General features: G+C 45.9%; 2 protein-coding genes across 5 annotated transcripts; one reads left to right on the plus strand and one right to left on the minus strand.

Moving 5' to 3' along the window:
- Positions 1 to 470: 470 nt before the first annotated feature.
- Positions 471 to 2,888, plus strand: LOC133920547 (uncharacterized). The gene is made up of 3 exons (XM_062365160.1): positions 471 to 733; positions 979 to 1,210; positions 2,084 to 2,888. The coding sequence occupies exons 1-3, from the start codon at positions 557 to 559 to the stop codon at positions 2,509 to 2,511; spliced, it is 837 nt and encodes a 278-aa protein (XP_062221144.1). The 5' UTR covers positions 471 to 556; the 3' UTR covers positions 2,512 to 2,888.
- A 497-nt stretch (positions 2,889 to 3,385) lies between these two features.
- Positions 3,386 to 7,081, minus strand: LOC133920514 (uncharacterized). Of its 4 annotated transcripts, none has more exons than XM_062365152.1 (4): positions 6,840 to 7,081; positions 5,185 to 6,470; positions 4,003 to 4,458; positions 3,386 to 3,776 (listed from the first exon to the last, which is right to left on the minus strand). In XM_062365152.1, exons 2-4 carry the CDS (start codon positions 6,220 to 6,222, stop codon positions 3,495 to 3,497), a joined length of 1,776 nt encoding a protein of 591 aa, XP_062221136.1. In that variant the 5' UTR covers positions 6,223 to 6,470; positions 6,840 to 7,081; the 3' UTR covers positions 3,386 to 3,494. The 4 variants fall into 4 exon arrangements, with proteins under 4 accessions (XP_062221136.1, XP_062221123.1, XP_062221130.1 ...); XM_062365139.1 differs by having other exon boundaries at positions 6,611 to 7,081; XM_062365146.1 differs by having other exon boundaries at positions 6,580 to 7,081.
- Positions 7,082 to 9,935: the final 2,854 nt, after the last annotated feature.

The raw sequence follows: 9,935 nt of genomic DNA on the forward strand, positions 1-9,935 counted from the left end.
GCTGCATTCGGTGTGTGCACTTCTGTTGCCCAGAACAGCCCTCAAGTCCCAAGTACAAGAACGTACTAGTTTTTTTCTGTTTCGTTTTTCTTTCTTGCTTGGATGACCTGACATTGTGTCTAGGAATGGAATGCCACAGTTTGTTTGGTTACATGCTGCAAGTCTGTGGCTCTACCCACCACGAATCATGAACTTAGAAAACAGAACAACGTTGCTCTGGTTCAGCTGTTCCGTTCCTGTTGAACCAGTGTCGAGCGTTACAAACAGCTCCATGTCGAGCGTATAGAATCCGGCTAGGTGCCTGACGTGGATCCGTGCTGTTCCCGTGTAACAGCCAACAGCCAGGCCCCACTCGCCCCTCATCCACAATTCCACACCCTCGTGGTCCGTGGACCCACAGCGCCGTACCTTCCAGCCCACCACTGCCCGTTCGCCACGTCCCCAACGCTCCCGGTTATATATAACCTCCCTCTCCCCGGGTCGACGAGCACAAAAAGCAAGCGAAGCCTGTGGCAGTAGGGCAGCCACAAAAAAAAACCAAATCACAACACACACCATGGTGATGGAGGAGGCCATGGACGGTGAGATGAGCTTGTCGAACATGGTGCTGGGCTTCTTCGAGGAGGCCGACAGGGAGCGATGGCCGGAGAACGACGACGATGACGAGGGCTCCAGCGGCGGCCACGCCGCCGAGAGCAAGGCCTTCTGGCAGGCCCAGCACTCCCAGCTGCATGTAAGCCTTCTCTCCATTTGATAGGCAGTCTGTTTGCATGTTGACCGAGTGCCCATTTTCTTTTCGGTTAGAAGACGAGGACGAAATATTTGCAGCTCGTTGGCGGCACCGCCACGACCACATAACTCTGATTTGGCCACGATGTTTGGATAGATTCTGTGTGCTCTTGTTTGCGTTGGCTTAGCCTGGAAATATCTTCTGGTGCTGAGCGAATGAATGCAATATGCGTGGATGTGGATGTACAGGAGGCTCTGGCCAAGACCAGCCCGGCGGAGAGCAGGATGCGTGGGGACACGGAGGAGGCTATCAAGAACATGCGCGCCGCGGCAGCCGCGGCCTGCTCCTGCACGGGACGGGCGGCGGTCGGGGACTGCCGACGCTGCATGCTTCGGCACGTCGCCGAGCGGCTGCGCGACGCCGGGTACAACAGCGCGCTCTGCAAGTCCAAGTGGACGCGCTCGCCGGACATCCCTTCAGGTAATTGGTTACGTTGTCGGAATTCACCTTTTACTGTGCTTTGTCTCCGATTCACTGAAACTACGACGATCACAAAAGAAAGAGAGGAATATCCAAATTAAGGGCCTTTGAATCAAGACACGATTCTATGTCACCGAAGCTTTTCCAGTGCATACACAAGTGGGTGTCTATTTTTACTACAAGGATGATGCACACTTATACACACCACTGCGCACGGATACTACACTCACACACGTATCACATAAAAAAAAACCACTGAAATCACTGGTATAAATCGTGGACACCAGTATTTTAAACTTAGTGAGTGGAATCGTACCCTCACATCTTAACCATCGCAACAAGAGGTGCTTCCCTGCTGCAAATGGGCGTCTGATTTTGCCGTTTAGCTCTCTGGTCATGTCAGCCGTATGGAATTTGTTTAATTAAGGGAGTTGAATTATAGAAGCATGCTGCCAGTGGCGCCGACCTGTAGTAGATAGAAAGGAAACAAGATACACTGGCGCTGTAAACTCACATGGTTCACATGGGCCTGGTCATCCTCTGCTCATAGACGCTTCCTAAGTGATAAGAAAACGTCAGGAACCTGGTCATCCTCTGCTGTAAACTCACATGGTTCACAAACAGCCAAGTATATGTCAGGAACACGTCCCTTTCTCTCACATTTCAGCGGTCACGACGCCAACTTGCCCCGTCCACGTCAACCCTCTCGACCAGGGGAATTCCACCACGTTTGCACAGAGAACATCCCAAAATCTCAACCAGATATTCGACGCCGAACCGCTTGTTCTGCCTCACAAGTTCGGCGCGCCAGCCGGCACGAACGCCCGAACGATACTGACGTCTTTTTTTTTTCTTACGCCGAAACGTGCACAGGTGAGCACAGCTACGTGGACGTGGTGGTGCAGACGAGGAGCGGCAAGGCGGTGCGGGTGGTGGTGGAGCTCAGCTTCCGCGCCGAGTTCGAGGTGGCGCGCGCCAGCGCCGGGTACCGCGCGCTGGTGACCGCGCTCCCTGAAGTGTTCGTCGGTCGCTCGGACCGGCTGCGCGCCGTGGTCAAGGTCATGTGCGCCGCGGCCAAGCAGTGTATGAAGGAGAACAACATGCACATGGGCCCATGGAGGAAGCACAAGTACATGCAGTCCAAGTGGCTCGGCACGCACGAGCGGACGGCCGCTGCCACCGCCGCGGCGACGCCGGTGGTGGCCGCAGTGGTGACGGTCGGCTCGCCAGAGAAGCAAACCAAGTTCATGGGGTCCATCCTGAGCCTCGACTTTGCCCGGACAGCGGTCGAGGTCGTGTGAATTGTGATGCATGCATGACGTGGACGAGAGCGACGGTGAGCTGCAGTGTAGTAGAGTACTAGAGTGATTCCTCAGATTTCAGAAAACCGATGTTAAATTGGCAGTCAATCGAGCCAGCTCGTGCCGTGGTAATATCGTATACCGTCACGTACTGTAAGGTAGCTGCAAGTTATGAATTGTTACTGAAGAATGTCCCTTATTGGAAGGGGATAAAGGTGAGTTTCACTCGCAGGCTTGCATTGATAAGTATAGCCATCTGGAGTGCCAAAGATCTGAAGTCCTGAAGAGGTAATGTGACAATTAAGGCGCTCAGAATAAACATTCACTTGTAATAGACAATCGAATCATCGTCGACTATTACGTGCTTTACAAACTTATACAGTGATGGATTTACAAGTCCAAAAGTGAATCAGATGATAGGAAGCAGAATTTCGAATTATGCAAGCATAGTTTGGTGTTGCACGCTTCAGTAAAACCAATCGAATCCATAGTTTGGTGTTGCACACTTCAGTAAAACCTTCTTCTTTTCAATATGGAGGCCCACACCCTCAGCAATAAAATCCGTCTACAGAGAGCTATGCTCTATTGCTAGTCAATAGCATGGTAGCATTGGTCAAAATACAGTCCTGAAGGTGACAAGGCTGCTATAGCAAATGTGGATATGTTAAACAAGAAATGTTGCAAGGTAAGAAAGGGATTTATATATATCGATGTGTGCTCAGAAGTCCGAATGAGTTCTTGATGTGATGGTATCAAGTATTTCAAGCCCTTGAAAAAGCATTTCAGGAAGCTGCGTATGCATATTTTGTGTTGAAACAAAGGGAGAGCAGTGCAATGGTGAAGAAAAGCAAGTGCTGACCGTGCTATAAAATCGTGAAGACAAACAAGTGATCTTTCTTTATATACCAGAAAAGAACTGAAAATTACATTATGTGGCCTATCAGAATAGCACAGTTTGGAAGGGAGAAGAAGATGCTGAATAGTTACAACAGTTTTGGCGGCGGAGGTCCAGAGAGATCAGGCTGGCTATGTTTGAGCTTCTGGACCCAATGAGCTAGCCAGTTCTTGTGATCATGAGTCTCCTGGCAGTTAGAGCTTGGCATGCTCTCGAGTGTTCCATCTCTGTCAAGAACCATCTTAAATTTATCCAATATTTGAACAATTTGCCAGAATTCAGGCCTCTTCTCCGAATGCGAGGTCCAACATTGCTCGATTAGAAGTCGTACTGGCGCTGGGCAGCTAGCAGGAATGACCGGCCTCACATTCTGAAAATTAAAAAAATTATGTTCGTCATTTTCTTTCCCGAAAAGCACACTACTGCAGGTTCATGAGACAAAGAGTTCTGAAACGTTCACCATACAGTGCAGCTAATTAAAACTGTCTCAATATACTGTTTCTTGTGCAATGAATCTCTTAATTTTGAACAAGATAGATAATCTCAAGCCAATGAAATATTACCATGCAGATTAGGAATAGGAATCAGGTTAGTACCTTGTCAAAAACAGCAAAAGCTGCTTGGAATGGAGTCAGGTCTTCATACGGTATTGAACCGGAAAACATTTCCCATAAGATAAGGCCAAAGCTGTAAACATCGACTTTTCGACCATATGATTTGTGCTTCATCATCTCTGGAGCCATCCATCTGAAAGTCCCAGTGTCATTTGCCAGAGGGTCACAGTACGCTTCTTCACAAGCTATTCCAAAATCAACAATCTTTGCACAAAATTCTCCGTCAAATATGATGTTCTCTGGCTTCACATCACGATGGACAACTCCTTGCGAGTGAATGTATGCCATGCCGTGTGCGATATCCAAGCTGATTGAGATAATCTTGTCTAGAGGAAGAGATTTGTGATCCAGCTTGTGCAGAAACGCTCTTAAAGAACCCCCAGAGAGGAACTCAGTGATGACACAGAATACCGGAGGACTGCTGCATGCTCCAACCAGCTACATAAACAAAATTATGTGAATGGATTATTATTATTATTTTGCTTTTCATGATAAAAGAGATGAGGATGAGACTCATAGAAGAAAGATCATGATGTAAAACGTTATCTGTCCATTGCAATGCAGTGAGACCGAGGCATCGTCCTTAGAACTCTAAAAATAGAAGCTAGATCATGAATCGTTACTATCATGATCGAACAAACCTACTTAATAAAGGATAGTCTTTTATTTCCTGAATTTCGGTGTGCATGTAATTCAAACAATCTCCACAACTCAGTAGGGCAGTAGGACCACATGGAAAGTAACCCTAAAAGTGCAGGTACTAAACAAACTAGTACTGATACTAGTCCTTTGGGAATTCCCAAGTTTTCAAGTCAGCTGGCAGAAGAGTTATGCTAATTGAAAGCAAGAAAAATACATAATCCAAAAGTTACAGGTTTAATGGTTGCTCTGCCTACGCAATTTGCATATTGCATCAGTTATCAACATTAAAGAAAATGCATATTACATCAATTAATTTAAACTTCCTTGATAGTTGGCCATACACATAAAGCATTTGTGGATATTAGCACAAATTGTGTCAAGCAAATATAACTAGAGAAGCACAATCACATAATAGAACAGTGGTAACTACAATTACTTCCATGACAGTGCATGCTAATTCACACCCAGTGCAGAATTACGCCTGCACCTATAAAGAAACAAAATGGGAGGTCATGATGTTACCTTAATGACATTAGGGTGGTTGAGGCGTGACAGTGTGGCAACCTCCGTGTTGAACTGGTTCTCAAGCTGAGCAGCTAGCTCTGCATCTTCCTCATCATCAGGCTGTCTGATGAACTTGACGGCAACAGGCTGCTCTTTGTAGATTCCGTGGAACAACCGGCTGTGGGCCCCGGAAGCAAATCTGTGCCCAATGAGCAGTTGAGAGCGATCAACGGACCATTTCTCGAGCACCTCCAGTGCAGCAACCTTCGCCCTTCCATTGGCAAGGCACTCCTTCCTCTGCTTCAGCTTGCCCAGCGCCTTCGCCGGGGCTAAGGCCACCGGCGGACTCCCATTCAGTGCTTGCGAAGACATGGATCTCCGACGTGGCGGTGGGGTGGAGAATCTCTTGCTGGATGATTTGGCCTCCTGAAACACGTCAGAAACGTCGCGAGTTGGGAGAGGGGATCTCGCCCTCTGCTTCGTCCTCGGCCCCTCGCCGTGGACATGCAGCGAAGAGCTGCGCACCATGGCGTCACTGCGTGGCGTTTTCTTGCTCGGGAAAGGAGCGGGGCTAGAGCACGCTCTCTGCAGCCTCAAGCTCTGATCATCGGGGTGGAAGGAGAACTCAAGAGCTCCAGGGCTCTCATCCTCCGGGCTCTGCGCCACGGGCTCGCGATGGACGGCCACGCTTAGGTTGCTGCTTCCCTTCTCCCCATTTGCAGCCTTGCCATCGTCCTGCTTCGCCGATGCTTCTTGCAACGGATGATCACTAGCCTTCTCGTGCTGCTTCCGTTCGGCGAGTGAAGGCGAGTCCTGCGGCTTCGGCTGGGCGCTCAGTGAACTCGTGGTCGGAATGGAGGAGGCGGAGAGCCTCGTCCCTGGCTCCATGTTGAGGCCATGGAGCTTGAACCCCGAGGCAGATCCCTTCTGCTTCAGCGCGGCGCCGCGGTTGAACTGTTCGACGAAGGCGCCGAACTGCGACCTGCCGGAATTGGAGCGGACGACGGAGTGGGAGAACCGCGTCCGCCGCACCCACGAGTAATCCTCGTCGTCCATCTCTTCTCAAATCTCGAGGCTATCGGGTGATCCTGATTCCCGACGCACAACACACGGGCAGGGCTGAGGTGTCGAGATTTCGAGATAGTTGAATTAGAGAAACCTGGACGAGAAAAATCCGGATCCTAGCACATCCCACAGGTCATTGAACAGACGCCACATTTGCCCCTTTCTTGAACCTCCTGGCCTGCTCGGTTGCTCGGATTCGACGTGTGATCCGGTCAGATTCCATGAACTGCCAACGCCTCCTGAAATCAATTCAAAAGCAAACACTCGAAATCAATACGTGAAGCCACCGAAACTAACTAGGAAAGCAAAAGGAATGCTTCCGTTGGTCAAAATCCACGGGTTACGAACAGAGGAGGATTGGATCGAACGAACGACGAACCGTGCCGGTTAAGCGAAGGAAAATACAGAGGCGTGCAAGAATCATCATAACAAGGGAAGAAAAAGGGCGAAACGAGACGCGTGAATCTGCGGAAAGCATGACGCGAAACCAGAAATTCAAATCAGAGCCCATCCCATTCCACGCCGCACTTCCTTACGCAACCGGTGTCCAAATCCAAGAAGGGTTCACGCCTCCCAATCAACCCGGGATACCCATCTCCGCCGCTTACCGATCGGAAGAAACAGCCGAATCGCACCGAGCAGGCAGCCAGCCAGGAACGTGGGGGAACGCGCAGCAGCGTAGACGAGGGCGAGGCAGCGGCGTAAAGCGGGGAGGAAGGAGGGAAGGAGTCAAGGAACCAAAGCGCACGGGGAAAAGGCGACGCCGCGTGTGGATGGAAGTGGAATGGAATTTCGCGGGGCCGCGGGTGGAGAATGTTGCGATTGAGCCCGGATCGGAGTGGCCGGCACACGGCATTGGTGTATATATGTACATTTTTTTTAATAAATTGACATATATATCATATATAATAGCCTCAGATCTTAATACTAGTTGTTAAAATTTTATAATTATGTGTTATATTCTGATTTAACATATCATTCATATTTTTCTGAGCCTTTCCTCACTATCACACCTCACTGTCTAAAAGACCAATTAGCTTATATTAGAGAAAAATAGATTGGAATCGGACGGATAATATTCTTATCATATCTGTATCTATTTTTTTTGTCAAATTCAGAGTCAAAGTGGATATCGCATGGACATAGATTCGAATACAAATTGTTTCAGAGAAAAATAGAAAAGAGCTAGACTGGAAACAGACTAAAATAATCGGATATTACGTGTGTGCACAGTTGTGCAAACAACAAGTTGCATGAAACAATTATGTCTGTTAGTGTTAGGATTGTGTGGGTTTCACATCTATTCTGAAGCAATCCATCAACTTAAGTGGGATAAGATTTCGTGAGTGTGCATTATTCACATGCATAGTTAAAATCTTACTTAAAGTACTATTACCGGTCATCACCATTTTTTAAGGAAGCAATGAAGTCCAAAAGGAGTCCAAATAAAACTAGATAAGTAGATATAAAACAAGATATACACATCGTAGGATTGGTTAAAGAAATTGAGGGCTATTTTTATTCCTTCCACATAAGCAAGAGATATTCACACTAGCACAAATAAAAAATACATATTTCATCAAATGAGCATAATATAGCAGATAATAGCTAGTAGTATAATTCAAAATATTACATTGCATGGATAGATACAATATATACTTCGTTTCATATATAATAGCTAGTATTGGTCTGGGCTGGATGAGTAAAATATGGATAATTTGATATAAAAACTGGATAATCTGTATCTATCAAATTTTTACAATATCATATCTGTATCCGTATGAAACTATTTATATTTGCATCCGTATCCGTATGGGTATCTAAAAAGGATTACCATACCTGTATATGTATCCACACATATTGGATCATAAACTATATGTTTGGCTTTTATCCTTAACTCTTCAAGGCACAAATGTATATATTGGTTATCGAATAAATGTTTAGCTATATGTATCCATCGTTAAAATATTAGACTCGCCACTATCAAGATGTGACAAGATGGGATGAATCTTTCTTTCTTTTCGTTAGTTAAAAAAAAGATGGAGTACTAGAGTTCACGTAGAGGCGAGTGTAATACCGGTCAATTATTGGCGACGACTTTATTAGGATTAGCCCGTTAATTAAAGTGGTCTTTTGGTGAGGGGGATGATTGAGAGGAAGGCGAGACGTGAGATGGGCTGTATTCTGCACGTTGATTCCATGGGATCCGACGTCCATATTGTCCTCGTGTGTTTAACGTGAATTGTTCGCCTACGCCTCTACGGTGTCGGCGTAGGGCGAGTCCATTGGCATGGTCCACGACTTCCTGAGGCAACGGTGTGCTCGTGCCATTCCACCTGGGATCACTTTCAGTTTGGGGCTAGTAGATTCCGGATGGAGCTAGAGCATCCGGGGGCTTGGGGCTACTACATGTGTTTTTGAAGACCTTTTGTTGTTCTCCCGGATTTTTTTTTTTTCACGTGGATTTGGGCATCTGGTGCCTACGTCCAGGTGAAGTTGCACAATTACGCCGCAACACAGATTACATCTGGCACGTTGCGTCCAAACTGATCCTATCTATTGCTGCTGTCAGCTGTCCGGGCTCAACTCATGTACTTCCCATTAATGTGCACTGTCATATGAAAGATACGGCTCAGCGTTGACCAATCCCTCTTAGCTGGGCACGTGCCCCAGATGTTGACTATTTGGGGATGCAGTCTGCTTCACGGGAAACGAGGTCCTCCGATAGCCTTCATAAGCCTGCGAGCTGGGACAGCCTAAGCGTGCGTTTGGTTAGCTAGACGGAGCTATCTTGGAGATGGTGATCTATTTTTCCTATGTTTGGTTGCTCGGACACGCTGGACAGGGCGGTCAGAACGAGCGCATATTTATTGAGATGTTGGATGGCTCCGTCTAGGTGAAATCGGTCGGATCGAGCCATTCCAGTTTACCTCGTCGGTGATCTACATGCTCCTCCTACGGCGTATGCGTTAATGTTTTTTATTTAACTATTGATTTTATCTAAGAGTATAAGAGTGATTTAAGAATTCTAAATATTTTTATGCGCAAACTAGAGCTCACTAGCAATCCCTTTTAATTGATTTGATCCAAAAATCATGAGCTAATATTTAATTAAAATTCTTAAAAAAGCATGCATTTATAACTTCTAACAATTTTTAATACCTCAAATAAATTCTTAAAAATATAAAAAAATCACTAATATTCTTCTCATGTGATATACTAATTTAAAAAATAAGTTTATTTATAATGTTCTATTTATATACATTTTTATAATTTCATTTGATGTTCTATTTTTAATTCAATTTAGATTTAAAAAAAATTCAAACATGCACAAATTCAATGAAATGCTTATGAAATATATAAAAATATAAATAGATCATCCCATCCACTTTAACCCCACTAACCGAACAAAAAACTAGCACATCCCATCTACTCTAATCCCACTAACCAAACAGAAAATTAACTTATCTCATCTATCCTAACAAAACAGAAAATTAGATCATCTAATTTAAAGAATCTTTAAGGGTGTGATAGGTTATCTAGTCTAGCTATCTTGTGAGTTTGGCTGAGTGGGTACTAGCCGAGGAGATGCAACTAGGCTTATTTGGTTGGTTATATTGTTGAGACAGATTACACTGAGACGCTATTTATTTGGTTGCATAGAGATATGATGTGTGAGAAAAACATTAGCAAAAAAGTGTTAA

Source organism: Phragmites australis, chromosome 1 (assembly GCF_958298935.1).
Source record: "Phragmites australis chromosome 1, lpPhrAust1.1, whole genome shotgun sequence".
NCBI lineage: Eukaryota > Viridiplantae > Streptophyta > Magnoliopsida > Poales > Poaceae > Phragmites > Phragmites australis.